This window comes from Gadus macrocephalus, chromosome 4 (genome assembly GCF_031168955.1).
Source record: "Gadus macrocephalus chromosome 4, ASM3116895v1".
NCBI lineage: Eukaryota > Metazoa > Chordata > Actinopteri > Gadiformes > Gadidae > Gadus > Gadus macrocephalus.
In genome coordinates this window covers 12,574,075-12,597,611 of record NC_082385.1, presented here as the reverse complement: position 1 = coordinate 12,597,611, position 23,537 = coordinate 12,574,075, and the positions used below count along the sequence as shown (strand labels likewise).

General features: G+C 43.2%; 2 protein-coding genes across 3 annotated transcripts in view; one reads left to right on the top strand and one right to left on the bottom strand.

Annotated features, from left to right (window-relative positions):
• kcnn2 (potassium calcium-activated channel subfamily N member 2) overlaps window positions 1-4,055 on the bottom strand; it is a 26,194-nt gene extending 22,139 nt beyond the window's left edge. Inside the window, exons 1-2 of one of the 2 annotated variants that reach the window (XM_060050295.1) lie at window positions 2,462-4,055; window positions 1,405-1,500 (exon numbers count right to left, since the gene is read on the bottom strand). In XM_060050295.1, coding sequence (XP_059906278.1) covers window positions 1,405-1,500; window positions 2,462-3,463 — 1,098 coding nt within the window. In that variant the 5' untranslated portion in view covers window positions 3,464-4,055. The remainder of the gene's footprint in view (window positions 1-1,404; window positions 1,501-2,461) is intronic. The other variant, XM_060050294.1, reaches the window with a different exon arrangement.
• Window positions 4,056-4,806: 751 nt separating this feature from the next.
• On the top strand, window positions 4,807-23,418 carry slc2a11l (solute carrier family 2 member 11, like). The gene is made up of 13 exons (XM_060050297.1): window positions 4,807-5,026; window positions 16,028-16,167; window positions 16,270-16,368; window positions 16,716-16,876; window positions 18,442-18,566; window positions 18,790-18,919; window positions 19,307-19,455; window positions 19,565-19,752; window positions 21,379-21,489; window positions 21,954-22,055; window positions 22,388-22,463; window positions 22,570-22,697; window positions 22,824-23,418. The coding sequence occupies exons 2-13, from the start codon at window positions 16,144-16,146 to the stop codon at window positions 23,046-23,048; spliced, it is 1,518 nt and encodes a 505-aa protein (XP_059906280.1). The 5' UTR covers window positions 4,807-5,026; window positions 16,028-16,143; the 3' UTR covers window positions 23,049-23,418.
• The last annotated feature ends 119 nt before the right edge of the window (window positions 23,419-23,537 follow it).

Here is a 23,537-nt window from a genome sequence, read left to right as displayed (position 1 = left end):
TAGCAAGTAGGAGATAGAAACATTTTTAATGAAAAGAAAATGATTTAAATGATAGAACTTAAATCAATTGTGTAGTTTGGTTATTGTGAATATGATTCAGGGATTGAACGACTGCACAACATTCTATGGATTACAATTCAGTTTGAGTTTCTTTATGAGCCTAATAATAGTTTCTGCCTGAAAGAAACCCGGCTCAGGGCTCCTTGGTGCCTGGTTTACATGTCTAGCTAATCTAATATTAGACTGAGGAATACGTTGACAAAATCATCCATTACGTTTATGTGTATGTGCGTGTATAAAATCCCAGCAGCATAGAAGCTTTACCTAAATGCACACATTGAATAACACAGGTACACACAAAACATGCTTTTGTGTGTTGATGTATTGTCAGCTACACTACTCCTAGCATCAAACGAAAATAGTGAATGAAAGCACTCTGTGTCACAATGTGGTTTGGTAGCCATGCAATGTGAGAAAAATAAATGAGAGAGCAAAAAAATTTTTTTTCATCCAATTAGAATACAATCACACCGAATGCTTCTTACAAAACTGCTTCTGAAGAAATAATCTGTGTATACAATTATGCAAATAGTTTTCATGCAATACTTTCATCCCAAACAAAGAAAGCTTTTGCAGCAATCTGAAGCACGGTGGACACATCCTTCTGTGTTGTCCCCATTTCACTCTGGTAGGTTTTTAACATAAAGCCAAAAGGGCTGTTGTACTGCTGCAGCAGATAAAGGCTTCTTGAAGCTATTTGTCGAGCGTGTGATCAAACGAAAGGTGTCTGGGGTGAAGCCGTCTCGTAACACTATGCACAGATTAAATATAAAAAATTGTCTATGTTGCAGTATTCCGAGATACTACCTTAAGTTGTTAAGGTGTGGGAGGTGTAACGCACGCTGAGTGTTATCAACATACACCTCACTCGTGATGTGTAGCGCCATTAGGCAGCGTGTGGCCCAGAGCCATAGGAGACCACAGTCCTGCAACGATGCTCTGACGCAAGGTCGTAACATTTAGTTTAGTCCAAAGTGTCGCTCAAGAGACCAGGTGACTTTTCTGAATATATTTTCTTAAAGCCAAGGAATTATTAATGCAACAGCCGACCACTGTTGCTATCCTGTAAAATGTCATAGCTGGTGCGACTCACTGACTCAGTAAAGCCAAACTGAACAGAGATGAGTGATGACCATGTGAAGAGCACAGCCGTAACCATAAAAGATATACCATAAAAAAAAAGAAACCGTCTGCCTGGTTTATCGACTGCCACACGTAGTTCCTAGGAAGGACCTCATCGCTCCTCAACAACGTCACTCCCCATTGGCTGTCAGAAGAGGATGGAAGCACCTCCACTTAACGCAGCGTGTAGATGGGTGGTGACGAGGAGGCCGTGGTTCTTACCTGGATCTCTCTGGCGTGGTAGATGATGATCAGCCCAAGCAGGATGATGGTAGAAAGGCTTATCAGGCATTTCAGAGCCAACGAGTACAAGGACTCCTGGAAGAGAGACACAACATGAGAGCCACGCACACCACAACGTATTGATCTAAAATCACATTACTTAGTTATCTATAACCTGACCCATGTGGTATAGCAGGTCATTCTCTGTGTTAGATAAGGATTTCTAGGTGTGGATCTGTGATGTTTATGTACTAGTATGTATGAACTCTATTCTATGGAACTTCATGGTACATAAAACATGAAGTGCTGAAGTGAGCCTATTGGGTCATAAGTGTATGTATGTGTGTGCATGCTTGAGCGTGTGTGTGTGTGTGTGTGCATGTGTCTGCATATACGTGCTCGTGCGTGCATGTGTGTGTTAGCCTGTATATGTGTGTGTGCTTATGCGTGCGCATGTGTGTGTGCCTGTGCTCATGTATGCGCCTGCATATGTGAGTATGTGTGTGTGTTTGTGTGGGTGTGTTGTGTTTATCCGTTTATGCATGTGCATGTTTGTTCATGTGTGTGTTTGTGTATCTGTGTAAATGTGCGTATGCGCGTGTGTGTGCGTGTGGGACAGTGTGCTACTGATGTAAAATGTGTGTATCCGTGTACATGTGCGTACATGCACATAAGTGCATGTGTGTGTGTGTGTGTGTGTGTGTGTGTGTGTGTGTGTGTGTGTGTGTGTGTGTGTGTGTGTGTGTGTGTGTGTGTGTGTGTGTGTGTGCGTGTGTGCGTGTGGGACAGTGTGCAACTGATGTACAATGTTCTACTGATCTTCCCTCATCTACCACAACACTGTCTCTTCACAGGCCGTATCTCTTTACCCTATCCCAAACAACTATATCTGAAATACTGTACACAATTGCATTTCATGCCACCTATTATTTTGCCAATGCACATTCAACTAAAAACAATGGCACCATCTCATTGAAATAATTCTTGTACTAAGTATCGAATAAGTCAAATGTCAGCCCATCCAGGTGGTCCTGGCCAGGGGCCCAAAGTCACTTACCTTCCCGTAGGCTCCCCATGAGAGCTCCGTCTCTATAACCATAACAACTATCCCAAACATCCCGAAGATCAGCGCGTAGTCGCTGAGTCTCTTCCGTTTCTCGAACAGGGCCCTCCGGTGCCCAAGCTTCTCCCCTATGTTCTGGTTCTTCTTTTTCCCCGATTTGCCGCCACTGTGTCCGCCGCCACCCCCTTCCCCCGATGAGTACGGCATCAGGGTGGTGGAGTTGTTGTCAGGCTTAGACGCTAAAGTGTCCGACGCATCCGCCGTGGAAATGGGCTGCAGAGGCTGGGACTCGGAATCGAACTCGTGTAGGTTTCTGCGGGACGAGCTCAAGTTGCTCAGCGGACGCATCACGCCGCCGTTGTATCTGCAGCTGCTCATTGCGTTACAGGAGTTACTCTCTTCGTGGCTGCTGCCCAGGCTGCCCCGCTGCTGCTGCTGAGGAGGGGGAGGAGGAGGAGGAGGAGGAGGAGGAGGAGGTGGAGGAGGTGGAGGAGGCGGCGGAGGAGGATGGTGTCTGGATGAACTACCATGGCTGGAAGCAGGAGTGAGCTCGCAGACGCTATGGGACTGACCGCCTCGCCGGGAAGACGTGACCGAGGGCGTCCTCAAAGTTGCCGCCCCGGTGGTCGGCGATGTCCCGCGGACGACGTCGCCTCTCCTCGCATCATATACTGCACAGTGGCTGCAGGTGCAGCCCCGCTCGTGCTGCTTAGTGGAGCGATCCCCGCGCCTGCAGTAGAGCTGCTGCTGCTGTTGCTGCTGCTGGAGGTGGTGGTGCTGCTGGTGGTGGTGGTTCTGCTGCTGCTGCTGCTGCTGCTGGAGGTGGTGCTGGGGCTGGTGGTGCTGCTGCTGCTGCTGGTGTTGGTGGTGGTGCTGCTGGTAGGTACACTGCTGGTGGTGGTGGTTGAACTGCTGCTGCTGCCGCTGCTGTTGCTGCTGCCGCTGCTGTTGCGGCTCGTGATATAAATCGTTGTGCAGATGTAATGGGGTTTCCATGTCAGTGCTGCTGCTCTGAACAGCAGCGGTCGGGCACCGGAGAGTCCCCGACACGGGGCGTCGTGGCTACGGGAGGACCAACGCGGTGCATGAATGGATCCATTTCGGCTCCGGTGGAAGTGTGACGCCTCCGATTAAAGAGAGGGACCAAAACAACTGGTCCTGACGTCATGAACAGGTTGCAACCCTATGGGTCCGGGAACCCGAGCAGGTATTTAAATGGAGAGGCAGAGAAAAACGTCCTGAAGACGAGACACATCACTTTGTTTTCTCTCATTAATGAAAAAAATAAAACATTTGACGCGCGCAAATTATTAGAAGCCCGATCCAAAAAAATAAAATGAAGTGAATATGACCAACTGTACTTACTTCGGTCTGAATTCGTCAACAAACTTCATACATGAGTGCTGCATAGTGGGAACTACTGCATGCCTGTTTTTCTTGGTTTTCATTATGTGTTTTCAGGTGATTCATCAGTGGAGACTATTCAGACCCAGTCTTGCTTTTTCTCTCCAATCTTTCCTTAATTAACAGCCGACCTCTTAACTGAACTGCACATATAACTCGTACGATTCGAAGATAAAATACTGCTTTTTTTAATGAGCACTATTTTCTATTTGATTGATTACGCAGGGTAATAAAATCCAGATATCGTCATGTGTGATTCACAGGAGGGGGGCATCCGTCACTGGTCCGGGGCCTGGTCACCGACCACCTGAGCAGGCGCCTGTTCTCAGGACTCTGGTCTGCAGCCATAGATTGATGCTGTGGCCAGCGGCCGGTTTATTAATGGGTCGAGGATTTATATCACCCAGAGGAAATACAGGCAACTGTTTGAAATTGAGCAGCTGGGGAGCCATAAAGCAAAGACTGGACCTGTCATCCAAACGTCTTCGTATTGCAGCAGAAACATATTTGTTCCTATATGGTACGATACAGTGCAACTAGTGTAACAACTATTATTAGGGTATTGTTTGTTTATTGTTACTTTCTGGCTCAAATTTCATGCACACATTATCTCAAATAATACCATACAAATACTTAAATTGTTGGGTCAAGCTGCTCTCGCGATAATCTGTTCGGTCTGTTTTGATTCGCGACTGAACAGAGTACAGCGGCTTGTCCTCGTGTTGTAGAGCTATCCACGGTGCTGAAAGTTGTTTCATTCATCAATACCTTCCCTTTAAAAAAAAAAAAAAAAAAAGGATTCTGCACAGGATCGCAATGCGCACTCGCTGCTGATTGGATGGATCTGTCTTATCACGTGACATCCCAGTCCTATTTGCGGAAGTTGTGTAAAGTGTATGCACGCGCGAGCGCGCGTGTGTTTGCGTGTGTGTCTGTGCGTGTGTGCGTGCAGAGGCTATCCTCGGTCTGGCCAACATCTAGGCTCTAACTCTATAAAATAGGAGCTCTTGCTGTCACATGACACATGACGGAGCCATGCCGGTGTTTGGGACTCAAAGGAGGAAGCTAGAATTGAGGTTACCTGAAGGAATCGCAGCGCTCTGCTCAACTGCATGGTAGCAGGTGTGGGATCGCATCTGCTCGTTTATGTTGCAGGTGAATTCCCTTAAAACATTACAAATATGTTTATCATTGACTTGTTTCTAAAATGTCAGTTGCCCTTTTTGATTTGAGCCACGATCACTAAAGGCAACAAAATGGGACAATTTATTGCTTTATTTAATGTTATTTATGATGAGGATAAAGGAAAGAATCTTAATATTCTTGATCATATACATAGACTTATGAACTGGGGAACTTATTTTGTGAATGACCGGAGTAATATGAATGCATTAATGAAAAACAAAAAGTTGAAAGGGTGGTAAACCCCATAACAGATTGGTAACTTTTGGGGAAAATAAAGGCTTCCTTTTGGAAAAGTAACAGATGACTTTCTTGGAAAGTAAGAGTACTTTTTGAGAAGTTTGGGAATTTTCTTTCGAAAAGTTTTTGATAGCTTTTTGGAAAAAAAAAGAGATTACCTTTTTGGAAATGTAACGGATCTTTTTTTTTTTTAAAGCTACAGATAATTATTTTTAAAATAAACTGATTGCCTTTTTGAAAAGTTAAAGATACATTTCTTCAGAAGTAACTAGGGATGCAAACAATTAATCGATTATCGATTAATTGTCGATAAGAGATTACTCGATTAAAATAAATTACTTGCAATTAATCACGTTTTTAACCCGTAATTCCCCACCCGTCCACGTGAGGGCGCGCTTGACGCCAGACGTACTTGACGCACACGCGGGAACACAAGCGGGAACACAAGCGAAGCAGCACAAGACAAACCCTGCGTTCACACCAAAAGATGCATTTGCTGCCCGAACGCGTTGCTGCCGAAGTTTTGCGGCAAGGTTTTGCGGCGCGGCAAAAGTTGAAATATTTCAACTCGAGCAGCATTTGCCGCGCCGCAAAATACGTGAACGCGCCCTCCGCCCGTGCCCGGCAGCGGGCACGGGCATGCCGCGCCGCAAATCAGAAAATGCCGCGCCGCAAATCAAGTTTTGCTGCCCGTTTTCTCGGCAGCAAATGCATCGGCAGCAAAGCAGCAACGCGTCTCTACATTCACTTTGAATGGGATCACGACGCGCGGCAACTTTTTGCATCTTTTGGTGTGAACGCAGGGAAACGAAAAGCGGGACACTGACACGATGAAGATGGCAAAACGGAGTGCAGTATGGAGCCACTTTAAGTTGGTTAATGACGACAAAGACGCCAAATGCACAATATGTGGAAGTATTTTAAAGTAGGCTACAACAACTAAACGACATCGTTGAATTACCACCTAAATGTGTCTCATTCAAATGTGTCGCTGCTCCTTTACTTAGAAAGGAGTCAGCTGAGGTGGTTCGGGCATCTGGCAAGGATGCCCACTGGGCGCCTCCCTTGGGAGGTGTTTCAGGCACGTCCAGTGGGGAGGAGACCTCAGGGAAGACCCAGGACTAGTTGGAGAGATTATATCTCTTAACACTGGCCTGGGAACGCCTCGGGATCCCCCCGTCAGAGCTGGTCAATGTGGCCCGGGAAAGGGAAGTCTGGGGCCCCCTGCTTGAGCTGCTCCCCCCGCGACCCGACCCCGGATAAGCGGATGACGATGAGATGAGATGTGTCACATTCAGAAGGAAATTCAGCTTCTCAGAAGAATTGCCGCTTATCAATTAATCGATCATCGATCGATAAGATGAAACAACTATCGATTAATGAATTACTCGATAATTTGCATCCCTAGAAGTAACAGATTACCTTTCGGAAAGTAATTTGTTACTTTTGGGGATTGCTTTCTTGGAAAGTAACGGATTACTTTTTGAAAAGTTCTCATCAAAATAAACAACTGCCATAATTTATAGCCTAGGCTTTAAGTTATATAGCATTTGAAGGAGCACAATTAAGATGTTAAGGTACGCACACTGACCAATTTATAGCGCCAAAAGCTCAATGAAGTTTATTATTCATTAAATAAAAACAACACTTATAAATTAAAATGAAAGAGCTTAGTGTAAAAAGAAAAGCTCCCTTACCGACAGTGATAAATTGTTTCTCTTTCTTCTGAAAAATGTACTTATTGTAAGTCTCTTTGGATAAAAGCGTCTGCTAAATTCCCAAAATGTCAATGTAAATGTAAGAGCTAATAATTGTATGTCGTGTAGGTAATCAGTTAATTAATTATCAGGAAATAACGATTGGTGGTTGTAACATATTTCAGTTACCAGCAAAACCCAATAGCAGCTTTGGAGTTCTGGTTTATCATTGGAATAAACATTTATAGTCAAACACTTTTCTACAGAAGGTATGTGGCAAATTTTTAGAATAGGGTTTGTATGGGATGCTGTGTATTTCATAGCTGGCGCACTTTCATGCCACAGGAATACACACTCCCCCAGCTGCCCTGAATCATTCATTGCGATCCCAGTTGTACTTCCTTAATGTAAAGGAAACCAGCTGGGCTTTCCTGTGCGATGCTGTTGGCTATATGAACACACAGCGTGGTGGCTGTGTCTTTGTATGATGATAGCCTGCATGTTAGGCCTTTAGTTCTCAGGTACTTTCATACCGTCCCCTTTTAATCTTACCCTACCATAAGCATCATGACCAATCAATATCCTGAATCAATATACCCTTTACCATAATGTCACTCAGTGTTCTTGTTGGAGGGTGAATGAGTTGGTTATTTTATTTATAGGTCAAAAAATATATTCATACTCAAATGGATTTAACTGAGAATTGAGTAAACATGCATTGCATTGAGGCATTTTTGCCTATTGTATAATCTTAAAGGTTGGGTATGGAATTCTCTTTTTTGGCCTTTTTTGTAAAATTACTTGAAATCCTTATCATAACCCACTTACAGCCACTGAGTTAGAAGTACTGACATGAAAATTAAACAAGTCAATCATCTGTGGAACGGGCAGGGCTCGAAAAACTCCAGCCAATGATTTCCAGAACCACCGAGTGGCATTGGACAGTAAGTACGCCAATCAAACGGTCGTACTGCACTCCCCCCCCCCCCCCCCCCCCCTCCCCGCGCATGACCCCTCCGTGCACTTACTCAAAGCTTGTGAAATAGCAAGCTTCTATTTGTTGTTATCCTGTGGTAGCTACTGGAGCTAGCTAACTAGCTAATGGATCGCTCTCGTGCATCTGTGTTCGCGCTCGTGCATGATTGGGCGTCCATGTACTTGGAATGGGTGGAGTCAGAGTCAGCGTTGAAGGAGAGGGGGTATAGGACCATTTGAGTTGTGTATTTTCAAAATCTGCTGGCGTTTCGCAAATCCCATATCCAACCTTTAATGTTTTGCCTCATGTCAATAGCATGTGTCGATAATCATGCCGATAAACATGTTTGAGTACAACAATTATGATAAAATATTTTTTTTATCCACTCAGGCTTAATGATTCATCAACAGTGCTTTAACAAGTAGTACAGTACCTTGAAGAAACAGCCTTTTCGTTTATAAGAGAGGAGACCTGCATAAGACTAGAGAGTGAGTAACCTGCGAGTCTGTTGTGAGGGAGGCTGATGTCACCATCTGTCCTCCAGTATTCATTGGAGGCTATTTTATGCTGGTTGATTTCTACCAAGTGTGGCTCCAAGTGTGGATAGACTCATTTTGAAATCACGTTTTTTGTTTCCAACCAAAAAAGAACGCAAGCTACCGGTTTCAGAGAGGAGACCTTGTTGTGGTTAACTGGAAGGACCGGTATGGTGCAGCCTCTCACCAGCGGTTATTCCCAAGCATCAATGAATTAGTGATGAATGACTTTGGGGGCTGCGGACATGCTCCCCTGGTAATGGTGTTGAGGGCAGAAGGGAGCGGTTAAAAGGTTAAGTTAAGCTCAAGTAGTCATGACAGCTTTGCTCGAGACAGGATGCTCATCATGTATACTCTTCTAATGTTAATACTGTCATATTAAGATTAGTTAGTCGATTATTTTGGAATTGAGGAATCGAGATCTAACTGTGAATGTATTACCAGTTGTTGGCATATTGTCAGAGAGGATCCAGAAGCTTGTACTGTCTTATTCATCACTCCATTATAGTGTAGAGAGCCTGCAGTCTAGGGACCATTAAGCCCTTTTAAAATGGACAACTCTCTCTTTCTGTTCATTTAATCAGCTAAGCTGAATGCTATCGAGTATCGGCTGCGTCAATAGTGACCGCTAATGGACCCTGATGGCTCCTGAAAGGCCCGTTTGACGATTCATTTCATTATGTCATCCGCCATGCGAGAAAGAATGAATCGGAACGTTATTCCCGACAGCAATGGACCTTTGGGCTGTACGAGGGTGTTAGCCACGCTAGTGACTGAACAGGTGTGTTTACCAAATCTCTTGTAAGTCCCTTGTGGGTGGGAGGGCCATATGCACACAGACTTTCACCGTCCCCCTGTATTCTGGGAGGAAGGCAGTCCGGCTCTTCTTGGTCTCTCTCTGGCAGCCATGTTGTCCTCCCGCCTGGCTGATAGTCATGGCTGGCGGTTAGCCTAGCGCTGCTCACTGTGTGCGGGCAGAGGGCTGCGTCTCCCTCAACTGACATGCGAGTCATTCGCGTTGGGGCTGAAGATTTACTGAAGCAATCTGGCTTAAGTGGCTTGCTGAAGGGCAATACTGGCCACATGGGAGGAGGAGGGGGGCGGGGGGGAGGGGTTCTCACCCCGGGTTACGGGTTCACATCCCTCCCAAGGGTGACGTGCAGCCATGCTGCCGCTTTATTTTTGGCCACTGTCCCAGGGACACATTGTGGGAGGAGCCTATGATGGTATCTTTGACTGCACGCACGTGTCATTCAATTGTTCAACTATTTATAGACTCGTCTGGGCCTTTTTTTCCCATTTTCTTCTGTAAAGCACGACAAGCAAGTGATGCCCAAAATACATCAGAACACGTCCTGCTGTGGGACTCGCCCTGGGACGCCCTCAGCGGAGTGATGATATGATGACCTGCAAAGAGTAGTGGACAATAACACTAGTGTTCACTTAGAGGGCAGAAATAAGCAAACATGATGCAATATGGTCCGATGGTTACTTGTGTGTTCACTTGGATAAGGAAACGTATGTAATTAGTAGTTTGGGTACTTATCCATACAGATGTGGGATAGAAGTTTGATAATTGGGGCAAGAGAGAATACCCCACGTTTAAACATCCCACATTGTGGGACTTGGTTTTCTCAGTGATTTTCAGATCTCCAGGTTATCCTTGAATAACCTCAATGTGGAAGTGCTACCAAGCTTTGAATAGTGGGTGCGATTGGTGGAGTTGAAATATTCAGAATAAATACTTTTTGAAATGTTGAAATGTGTTTGCAGGCACACATCCAGCATTCCTCTGTATCCTTCAGGCAGATTTAGAATTGTTTGAGTTTTTGCTGTGGGAGACATACGAAGTTGTCCCCAGCGGAATCAGAAGGAAACAACATTTGTAGTTGAGGAAAAACCCCCCTGAGGAAGGCCCGACGCGATACGCAGCGCTGTGCTCTGTCGCGGCACACTCGTTAATAAAGGCTTTTTAATTGCAAACCTGCTGGGAGTGCGTGGACCAGGTGTCCTCCCCATCGCCTCCGCTCATGAGGAACACCCCTTCCCGTTTCTTTTCCAAGGTTGGTCTTCTGCTTCGGGTCGTCTCCTCTTTCTTCTCATTCCCCCAGAGGAGGGGAACGTCGACCATGTCGTTGACCTTCTGACCTTTTAAAGACGCGCTTCAGGAGCAGTGGCGCACCACCCCAGCCCCCCGTTAACACCGAGCTATTAAGGGCTTCATGACGGCCAGAGGCGGGGAACGTGAGACTGCTTATCTACCTCTCCTCTGTTGCTTCTTCTGCTCCTCCATCACTCCTCAGCTGTACCTCCTGCTCATTGGCTGCTGGTTAAGTGCTTACTAAACATGGTCCAGAATTGGAGATTGGGTGGGATAGGGCGGGGTGGGATGGTGGCGGCGGGGTAGTGTATGGTGGTGGTGGGGAATAGTGGGGTGGGATGAGGGGGTTGATGGGACAGGCAGGGGTGGGATAGGGTGGGATAGGGTGGGGGGGGGTGGGGCTCTTTTAAAAGCCCTGGCTGAGTAGGTCACCCTGCCTGCATTAGGGTTCACACTACAATAATGAGGATATATTCAGCGTTTAAGAACCTGAAGGGTCCGTGTGGCAGGAACCTGGGGGTCTTCCATTATTCATGCTAATCAGCCGTCGCCACGGCTGGGTGGGGCCTTTGTGTTTGTGCCATGACTCCTTGAGCATCCCCCCCCCCCTCCCCCAACAGTCTCTGTTGCCATGACACACTATGACCACAAGCAAGGACAACAGGGGTCTTCATCTGCAAGAGGACACACACACACACACACACACGATCACACACATGCACACAGACGAGCTGTAAATAAATGTAAGTCAACCCTTTGTCGCCCCCTGAAGGCCGTTACTGCATGTTGTTCCAGTAGGCGGATTGAGAGATCCGATAGGGAGATACGGTATGGTGTTTTAATAGAAACAGATTAGATATTTGTTCTAACTTTGCATGTAACTTGTATTATTAGAATGGCCCAGCTTGGATTTGTATAATTGATCTTTCCCAAAATAGACAAGATGTGTTTTTGGTGGATGTTCAACAATGTTTACTCAAACATTGAGCACAATGTATGGAAGCATATATGTAGCAAAATTCAAATGGCAATGCAATTTGCAATTTGCAATTCAATAAGTAATTACGTTATGCAATTGACAATGCATTATGCAATTTCATAATGTAATTTGTAAATACGTTATTCAAAGTGTATTTTAATATGCAAAGTGACAATGCAATCCTCAATTACATTTGCAAAAGTTATAACAATAAAAATACAATAACATTTTGTCAAATTCTTTTGAGTTCCTTTATTCAAATTGAAAAGCTATAGCGTCCCCGTGATTGCAATCCACTTCGCCACGCTCCGTGTGTTGCGATATTCAAATGACATTTCAATCCGCAAAACGGAATCCAAAACGGAATCCAAAGAGGAATACAAATAGGAATCCAAAACGGAATCCAAAGAGGAATCCAAATAGGAATCCAAAGAGGAATACAAATAGGAATCCAAAAAGTCAATATGCAAAGTGGCAAACGTATCAGCCAATCAGCGTCTGGACGTCACTTTCTATTGTCTCCAAATATCTCCACGGTAATAATAATAATAATAATAATAATACATTTAATTTAAAGGGCGCCTTTCAAGACACCCAAGGTCACCTTACAGAGCATAAAGTTATCATAAATAGTTTAAAACAACACATTGTGGAAAAATAATAATGATAAATAAATAAATAAAACAAAAACAAGACAAAACAAACAAACAATCAAGACAGTGATCAGTTAGACGTATTGTGCGAGTTTGAACAGGTGAGTTGTGACTTGAAGGTTGTAATGGTGTATGACTGTTTTATGTGTGGGGGGAGGGAGTTCCAGAGCCTGGGTGCTGAACAGCTGAATGACCGGGCACCCATTCGTAATGAGTCGTGATGTGGGGATACATAGTAGTCCAGCAGAGGTTGAGCGGAGGGAGCGGGAGGGAGTGTATTCTTGGAGGAGGTCGCTGAGGTAACTGGGGGCTAGGTTGTGGAGAGCTTTGTAGGTGAGGAGTGGGTGGAGACGGTGGGTCTCCCGACCCTATGTTTTGCACCCAGTGCCTGTAGCACTTGGGAAATCTTTGTGTATACCACACTGGCGTCAAAACGTACCAGTGAGGATAAGTCGTATCCTATCTCCCAGAACACGCACTCTATCTACTGCATCTGTGTCTTCAACACGATTGTTCTCCACATCATCGGCCAAACTTCGGAGCGTAGCAATAATCTCCATTGGTGACCATGGACCATAGGCTACGAACTAGAAGGGAACAAGGAAATTACGAGCAAGTGACGTAGTTGCCGCCCAGACGCTGATTGGCTGATACGTTTGCCACTTTGCATATTGACTTTTTGGATTCCTATTTGTATTCCTCTTTGGATTCCTATTTGTATTCCTCTTTGGATTCCTATTTGGATTCCTCTTTGGATTCCTCTTTGGATTCCGTTTTGCCAAATCTTTTGCAAAGCGTTCGTTTTGCGGATTGAAATGTAATTTGAATATCGCAACACACGGAGCGTGGCGAAGTGGATTGCAATCACGGGGACGCTATAGCTTTTCAATTTGTATAAAGGAACTCAAAGAATTTGACAAAATGTTATTCTATTTGTATTGTTATAACTTTTGCAAATTTAATTGAGGATTGCATTGTCACTTTGCATGTTAAAATACACTTTGAATAACGTATTTACAAATTACATTATAAAATTGCATAATGAATTGTCAAATGCATAATGTAATTCCAAATTGCATTGCCATTTGAATTTTGCTACATATATGCTTCCATAACAATGACTTTCTACAGTCTCCATCTGGAGGAGCGGCAGGTTTCTTTGAAACGGAGGTCTGCATCGGAGGTCTGCTGGAGTCTCTGCTGGTAAGCCAGTAGCGGCCAGTCAGTAATAGACAGTAAGAGAAGTATTGTTGATTCACTTAAAGCCTTGTTGGTGTAACCCAGTTTTTGAGGTACTGCATTATGGTCATATTCTAGGGCTATGTGGCCATAATAATTGTATTTTCTTTCAAATAATTTGATTTATCTATTATTTCTTACAACAAAAGTTGGTAAGGGGTGATATTTCTTTCTCACTCTAGTCTCTGCTCATGTGATTCAACTTTTAACAAACTTAAGTTGTAAAAACACAACAAATTACTAAGCAAAAATGAATGTTTGAAACATAAATATATATTTTCCCTGTCCTTACTGCTCCCAACACCACTGGAATAAAGATCCTGTGTATCAGCTGTGTATCGTTACAGGTATTGATGAATTAATTATTTGACTCTCAGACGGAAACATAAACTCAATATTTGATTTAAGTGGTAGACAATTTACCACAGCGACTAGTGCTCAATGTGTCCTGTTGGACAGGACAAGACTTCACGCAGACGCACACACAGACACACACATATCATGCAATCAATTTCTACTTGGTCGTTAGCCACACAATTAAAGGGAATCGACTGCTCTCATAAATGATGGCTCCGTGTTGCTCATCTCAAGGGGTCAGCATACTGTTCACACAATGTTCTTGGTGGAATGTGCCCCAAAGAGTGAGCGAGGAATGGCAGGTGTACTGCTGCCTTCTGCTCTCTAGGGACGTTAATTGGCCAGCCCCTGGGTATCAGGTGTTGAATTAACATGCTGGCTGTTTGGCTGCATTAAATGGCTTGCAGTGTTTGAATGAGCTTGAATGTTTCAGAAATGTGGAAGGAATTTAATGATCCATTGCTTGTATACATTGGGAAATAGTTGGAACTATTTTCATAATTCACAAATTCATTTTACTAGTACTAGGGTTGCTTAAAGTTTTGGGGATGTTCAAACTGTTTTGCTTGCTGATGGTTATTAACAAAAGGTGGCTGCTTCTGAAAAATTCCCCGTGAAGAATTGCTTAGTTGATCTTTACTAACAGTCATTCTTGTTTTAGTCATATGAACACAGTCCATACCATAAGCTTATGTGCCGCTACCCTGGAAATAAAGTCACTGATTTGTGAAAACCAAAATAAATAGTACACCAACCAATCAATGACAAGGGGTGGGTGTCGTGGGGTTTTGCACTGCGTTCATGATAGTTTTTACTGGATGCACAAACGACGGAAGGTTCTGTTTGTTTGGGATCTCGCTTCAAACACCAACAGAAGTGACGTCGCCCAACATTGTTGATACAACCTTTAACCGGGGACCCGCACACTGCATCCTCGGGTCTGCCTAACCATTCACCCATCCTGCCTCCTAGGCTTCCCCCAGCAGAATCTCCACCCTCTCTTCTAACATAGGGGTAGCCTGAACTATATGAGGAGGTGACTTCTTCCTCTCCCAGAGTCTGCAGTGGAGAAATGGATTAAAACACCAAATCAGTTGTCTGTCCCTTCCTATAGATCTGCTCCACAATCCATACCGTCTGCACTTGTTTTGGTCCGCAGATTGTTTCATAGATCAAGTTAAAAAGATAATTATTTACTTCATTCAATGAAAGCTGTCCTTTTGGCATTTCTTGTCACTGATTTTCATGGAAATACACAGTTGAGTTAAGGACTCCTGGCATGATGATAATATTTAACTGTGCTGTTACTGAGGGTCAGGGCCAGGGTTTAGCAATTATTGAGATCAATAGACTTTTAACAGAGTCTCACACACACACACACACACACACACACACACACACACACGAACACACACATATATAAATATATATATGTATGTATGTATGTATGTATGTATGTATGTATGTATGTATGTATATTTCCAAAACCACCAGTTATATAACCTTTATTTAGCGTTGTTTTATTAAGATATCAAAAGCATTCCTCTGCACTTAATAAATATAACATGTTTAAAAAAATAGGCATCATAATCTCTATTCTTTCAAACTAATAAACGATTTACGACATGCTTCAACTTCAGCGTCTTTCAGTCTGTATTTTCCCTTCTGCTCCTACAGCCTCTATTGATCCAACAAGTGAAGGTCAACCTTACTGTGAGGTGCTTTATGCATACTAATCACAGCCATATTGTCTTCCCCGTCACACATTACTTTGGTTTCAACATCACTTTAATCCCTTTATTCATTTGCCCATATTAATTTGTTAAAATATCCTGTTTGTTATTGCTCTTAAAGAAATTATTGAACTATTTATGCATTTAATATATATTATTTTATAAAAACGTTCATTGTTGTTCACCTAAACAATTGAGCCTTATGCTACAAAAAAATCTGAATGAGATGGCTCATTATCGATAATAATTGGTTGGCCATTCCGAAACATTCCAAATGTATGTCCCAAACGCCTCAGACACTAATGTCTTCCTGCAGTCAAAGTCTAAGTTCAAATCTTTTACTGAAATCGTCCTTGCTGTCCCTGTACTGGACTCCTTTTACTAATGCAGCAGCCCACACAAGGAGACCGTTCAAGACGATGAACTGAATAAATGGATGTTCTTCTTTCTCCTTGTTTTAAAGAGCCTGTGCTTTAAAAACGTGACCATTACAGTGAGCAGTTAATGTTTCAACGCCACCAGTCTGAAAGCGTCTGTATCTGACCACATCCTAGACAGGACAAGGACATTACTTCAGCAATGGCAAAGCAATCCACGTCCCTGGTGAGTGATGCTACTTTGTATCATTATTATATGGCGTACAAGTGTATTTTTAAAGGAGCCCCTTACTAGGATATGAAGATGAAACCTTCTCTCTTTCTGCAGCTAGAGTGTCCTCTCTTAGTTGCTGCGGTCTTCATTACTGGAATCGGTGGAACGTTTCAGTATGGCTTCAATATAGCAGTCATGACTTCTCCCTCTTTGGTAAGCAAAACTTCATAGATATAGAGCTTTATTTATAATATTTATAATAATAATCACATGCTTTGGGTCTAACTTGCAGAGTGTATTCAGTTACTGAGACGTTAAAGGATCTCTCTGGGTTCTCACCCTGGTTCTTGTTCTAAAATAGCAGTCCATAGAATCCATCCCTCACAAATATATGAGATTTTACTGAACATCACACACACACACACACACACACACACACACACACACACACACACACACACACACACACACACACACACACACACACACACACACACACACACACACACACACACACGCACGCGCGCAGTTGGTCAGAAGCTTATAAGTGGTGCTTATAGTTTATAAAGGAGCTGGTGAACACAACGTCTACGGAGCGCTATGGGCTCCCCCTGGAGGAGTGGCAGCTGACTCTGATCTGGTCCTTCCTGGTCTCCATCTTCTGCGTCGGAGGTCTGCTGGGCTCTCTGCTGGCGGTACAAATGGGCAAGAAGTACGGCAGGTCAGTGGTTACTGCAGAGTCACCGTGACATAAGAACGGAAAAGGATCACCAATTCGAAGAACTCCAATCCGCACTGATAGGGTTCAACACCTCTGTGTTTTTCCTGAGAGAAATAATGAATGACAGCTCCGCATCAGGATTCAGGAGCCGACGTTGTACAACCAGAAGCCTCTCATTAGGAGGAGAGGGCGCCCCCGTCCCCCTGACTCATTCTTCTGGTGGGATCAGGGTCCAACATTTCATTTTAGAATGTAGCATTTTTACCTGCCAGAGTGTAGAAATCCAGCGTCCATGCAATCGTTTTAATATCTAACCCTGAGTGATTGCAGGTTGCTGGTTGGCTGGTTGCAGGTGTTTATTTTGGAGCATGTTTGTGATTATGATATTTCCTCTAAATAACCCGATTTGATTCTTTATAAAAAAATATTTACAGTCAAATGTTGAGTTAATATACTTGTTGTTTCAACAAAAAGTCAAGTTAGGTCATTCTGCTCTCAATGTTGTCAAAGAGCCCATCTAGGATGTGGGTGTTGACTCCTGTCTCAATCCACGGTACACAGTATTGCAAAGTATAACAAGTTTGGGACTTCTCCCGTCGCTTTGTCAACCTTTTCTGGAAGTGAGTCTGGTTCTAGAGAATTTGATACATTGACTGGAGGGCTCCAACTATCCATTTCATCCATCGGATGGACGACACGAATCTCAAGAACATCCCCAAAATGAGTCACTAATGTCAAGCTGGGTTGGTGTGACTTAGATTGGATCCTCCTCTCCTATCCTGAGACCGAGCACCAGAAGATCTTCCATTTGACTCAACTGAGTTTGACTCAACTGAAATGATTCTCTTGGACTTTGGGAGATTTGGGATCATCATTGGAGGGCTATGGATCCAAGGGTTAGGGTTTGTGTCCACCAAGATTTTCTCCAGGGTCTGGCAGTAATAATGCTGATAGAAAACTAGAGTTCATACATTTTGGTGACTCATCAAAGAAGGAGTTATCAGGTACTTTGTGGTGGCCTGTTCCACATATGTGCAGAACGAGAAACCCTGTCACAGAAATGGTCACTTTCCCTGAAACCTGCAAATCCACCTCACGTTCAGCCTTCAGACCGTGAACCCTGAAATTGACCTCTGGCCCGGCTACAGGACTCCTTCCAGGAGAAAGTAGTGACTCTTTTCCATCTTGGACCTCCTCAATCCTGAACATCACCATCATCCAAGTTTTCAGTGTTGCCGTCTTGACCGTCCTCGGTCATATCCCTCTTCTAAGAATAAGCTAGGCTTAATTTCAGACTTCTACACTGAGCTACAGCACCCTCCTTTAACTCATTTTGGCAAATCAGACCCACATCTAGCCAATATAAAACTGTACTGACTGACGGACTGAGACCATCAGTTGTCAGTATTGAGTTGCCAATGCTTCATGTTAACCATGTCCCTGTTTGCTAGTTTTCAATTATGTAATTTTTTAAACAGTTTTTTTGTCTGCCAGTCTCTTTGTGAAAATTTTTTAAGAAAGTGCTTCAGACCAAGTTGATATCTTCTAATCTCTTTAATCCTAAGAAAGCAATGTCTTCTGATGAACAATCTGGTGGCCATCGTGGCCGCAGTTTTGATGATACTGAGTAAAAGAGCTGTGTCCTTTGAGATGATCATGGTTGCACGTTTTCTCTATGGCGTCAACACCGGTAAGCCCATAAGAATATCCTGTACCTATTTATATTTTCCCTTTTACTATAGATTCTCATGGATAGTTACTCAATAACTCTCCTCACCATCAACAAAGGCATGCACACAATCATACACACCATAATAAGTGTATATTTGGAATTAAAAAGATGATTAGCCACTCAATTATGGATAATCGACTGTTCTCTCTCTAAATCATGTCTCCCTGTGGTTCTTCTCAAGGGGTCATCTTAACCGTTCATCCGATGTATTTGGTTGAATCAGCCCCGAAAAATTTGCGAGGAACGGTGGGTGTGACTACTGCTACCTTTTCCTCTTTAGGGAAGTTCTTTGCTCAGCTCCTGGGGATCAAGTGAGTGAACACATACACACCAGAGAAGTGTATTGAGTCACACTGTGTTGAAATAACAATGCTGATCCATTAGACATCTTCTGGGGATCGGTTTACACTTCTGATTGTGTTCTTTTATTTATGTTGGCCACAGACAATTCACACATTGTTTTGAGTGTAAATGTTTAGAAAATTAGGGAAAGGCCTTTGAGAATTAACTGCACATTTCGATATTTGGATCTAGACATGGCTCTATTTTGGTATTACCTCCCCCCCCCCCCACACACACACACACCACCAACATCACACCCTTTTAATATCATAGCATGATGAGAGACTGCACATTTGACATTATAATCTGAAACTATCCAGTACTGATAATTGGATTGATTGCTGGTTCCTCTGCAGAGAGTTGCTGGGAACAGAGGACCTCTGGGTATGGCTGCTAGGTTTCAGTGGGTTTGTTGCCCTGTTCCAGCTCTTCACCCTTCCTCTCCTGCCAGAGTCCCCCCGTTACCTCCTGCTGAACAGGGGAGACCAGGAGGGCTTTGAAAGAGGTCAGCCTACCAACCTCAAACCCAATATAACGTTGAGTACCTTTTAATGCCACATCTAGCATCATGTCTTTAGCCATAAGGCCTTTGTGTTGTGTCCATTCTCCATCAGCTGTTAAGAGGTTGTGGGGTTCCAGGGACTACAGTGTGGAAACTCAGGAGATGCTGCAGGAGAAAATAGAACTTCAGGACATTAAAATCCACTCAGTTATGGAACTGTTGCAGAGCCGCCCCTTGCGCTGGGTGGTGCTGACAGTCATTGTTAACTTCGTAACCATACAGCTGTGTGGCATCAATGCTGTGAGTGATACTCAGTCACTATAACTGTACGTGTGTTGCAACAATTTCATACCAAGTGTGGTTTGCGATTATCTCGACTCATATCTCGACTTTAATTCAACCTTTTAAGTAGTGTTCTGCAAACCATTAAAGACCTTGATGGAGACTTCCACATGTGATGTCACAAACTATATAAAGTATAAAATCACCTATTGAAAATTTTTACAATTTTGTAAAGGGGAACTTTTTTTCCTTGCCCCTGCCCCTGGGAATATTACAGCGAATAGAAACTTAAATCTGAAACCAGATGAGTCTTTTCTCAATCTCAATGTACCATCACATTCTTTAACTGCATACAGTTCTTGATAAGCGTTCACAAGACCAATCCAAAAGGCTGGTTGTTAAACTGCCCATGTCAAAATTTGGTGCACTGCCCAAAAACCGTCAATATTCAACTGTTGAATGTCGGCCAACGCCAACAACCACGGGTGCTGCACGTAGTTACTATATGTTGTTAACATCTTTAAAGTTGTGAGCGATTACAACATGTTGCTAGCATCTTTACAGATCCGAACGATTACAGGATACAGTATATTTACATTTATTTCAGATTTTACACCTACTACAACTCTACAATTCTCTCAAAAGTATCGCCATCAAAAAATCCAATGATACATTCAGATGTACTAGCCCTACCACACTAAATATTGAATGGCTTTTCTTTAAAATCAGCAGTAACAAGTTTAGGTAGGCTAGGTTAGGCGAATGTCAATGATAATTACTACGTTATGGCTTATGGAATCTAGCAAATAATGTCACCATGTGATGGGGCATGTCTTCTCCAAACTTAATTTCACTGCATAGCAGGAAAAATAACTAAATAAAGCCAAAATGGAGATTTATTGTCCATTAAGTATGTATTCATTTATCTGACACCCCAAAGGCCAGATGAGGCTAAAATTAATATTAGTTTTGTTGAACTCTAAGGCCATGTTTCTTCAAATGTTCAACAAATATGCTGAAATATTGTTTGCAGCTCTCGTTATTCAATTTGGTTTAGAATGCCTTGTACTATCATAGGCCCCTCTAGAAGCGGTAGAAAATCTCCGTAACAAAACAGGATGATGCGTGATGCAGCGTAACGACGTGTAAGCAGCGTAACGTTGCGTAAAGATACGTATCGATGCGTAACGTTGCGTAACATCGCCCCTTTCAGTTCTTGGTTTCCAGTACCGCACTCTGCCGTCTGCCTCCAGGAGTGCTGCTATAACATAGTAGTAGGCTACTGCTGGATCTGAGATTACAGAGCTGCAACCCCCGGCATTGTTTTAGACTTAAAGCAAAATAAACGTCAAAGAAAAGGAAAACAATAATGAATGGAAGTGTAAAAAGCATTCAAAGTGTAAAACAATCAACAAGGAAGGGGATGAGGAGAGGAGTTGAGTGGGACAGCAGAAAACCCCTGCGTTTAGTCGTAGTAGTAAATTAAGCTCAACCAGTCAACACCCCACTATTCTCATCACACATAGTTTGCCAAACGCCAGTTTCTATATTTGTTCAACACATTCAGGCTGAAAGCATATTCTCATATATAGGTATGTATAACATTTTCTGCCCGGATATCAACATATCTTTCTCCTACTCAAGGTGTACCTTTATTCCACTGAAGTGTTCACTGCAGCAGGGATCCCAAAAAACCAACTGAATTACGTAGCCTTTGGGACTGGGTTGTGTGAGGTCATCTCTTCTGTGATCTGTGTAAGTCCCCCAGTACGTCTTTGTTCTACTGATTTACAGCAAGTTGAATTTCAAAAGAAGGTAAATACACATAACCTGCTGGAATAGCAAAGACATACCTGACAGGTTTTGTACATTTAGAAAAATGAGGAAAACCACCACAGATATACCGTAGTCTCCTACCTCTTAATAAAGCTCCCGTGGTTTTATCATAAATTATCTCCTTTTAATTATTGTTTATTCTATTTTGTGACCTTCTCTGTGAAGAACAATTTCTAAATTGTATCATAAATATAAATGTTATAAATATAGTATTTTCAAACATAGTCGTGTTGACTGATGTATTTGTATTGCTAAAACACTACAATCAACAAGTGTGACCTTCCAATCTCCCCGTGAAACGCCTCATGCGGGCCGTTATTGGGGGCACCTAGCACCTAATTCAGGGGGGCAGGGTTCATGTGATGTTCCTTTGGGGCTTGCAGGCTGTAGCTGTTGGAAGCATAGGAAGAAAAAAGCTTCTGATTGGTGGCTACGGATGCATGGCTGTTACCCAGATGTTGCTCACCATCACCCTTAACCTGCAGGTAGTAAGACTCCAACCCAATGCCATTAAAACAACATCGCTGCAACCACACACATCCATGTGGAATCACCTGCCCCTCACTTCCAGAGGAAAGGCAGCAGTCAGGACGATGTCAGAATCAGAATCAGTTATTTTTATTAAATCATATTGCAGAAGTACACAAGAGAAACATTTTTAGGCTTTGTTCTTCAACAGCCACATAGCAGCAAAAATACAAGGTAAAGTAAATAAAGATAAGTAAAAATAAATATGCATAAAAATAAGTATAAATGTGAATTTAGTGAATGGCATGTGTAAATAAATACTCCATGTGTCTCTTCTCTTGTTCCCCAGGATCATGTCAAGTGGATGCCTTACTGCAGCATCGTCCTCATCTTCCTCAGCATCTTCTCCTTTTCCTGCGGCCCCTGTAGGTCATACAAAACACCTCGATCTATATATAAAACATCATATGCATATGCCCTGATTGTATTGTATATATGTGTGGTCATACGTTTGGTTTGGTTTTGGTTCAGCTGGAGTGACCATGTCTCTGCTGGCGGAGTTCTTCACCCAGTCCTACAAACCAGCGGGCTACGCTCTGGCCTGCAGCATCAACTGGGTCGGTCTCTTTGTCGTGGGGATGGTCTTCCCTCTCCTTGTGGTAGGTCTGGTACTGCCCGATGCTTGACATTACCACACAGGCCTCACACCATATGAAGTAATTTTGGATGTTTCCTGCTGCTCATCATTGCTTGTTGTTGTTGTGTTTCTGTTTCTGTTTGTTCAGAAACATCTGGAAAGCTATTGTTTTCTGATTTTCCTGTTCTTCACCATCGCCCTTGCAACGTTTGTGGGGATCAACGTTCCTGAAACCAACAACTTATCTCCCCTGGAGATACAGGAAGCGTTTCGCAAGATGCACTCTAAGACTGAAAAGGGTGGTGGGCCTGCTACACCCTGTGGAACGACAGATAATGAAATACATGGTCTGAAGTGTCAGACCAAACTTTGACAGCATGTGTGTCTATGTTATGTTTATGTTATAGTGAAACTGGAATGACATGTGCCTTGTCATGGTGGAACTGGAAGGGTAATGACCTAGGGTTATCACCAGTAGGCCTACGCTCTGGCCTTCTGCCAACTGTTTATTTAGCCCAGCCTATATCTATGACAATCATCTAAGAGGACGCCCTACAAATATGTTCACCATAACATTTCCTGAATATCACGTCATCATGATATAAATGACGATTTGTTACTATTGAATATGCTATTCTTTTGCATTGGAAAATGCACTGGCTCTAATTATATGCCAATTTATAGTACTACAAGTATGAAAAGGGAACACATTTTATATAAATAAATAAAAATTGTGTAGTTGACGTTTAAGCCTTATTATTGTTCAAACATAAGCATTATCAAGCATTTATCGCACATTGGCCAACCGCCCAATGCGTAATTCCTCGGCCCCTTGGCATCTGTGCGCCTCTGATAACATAAT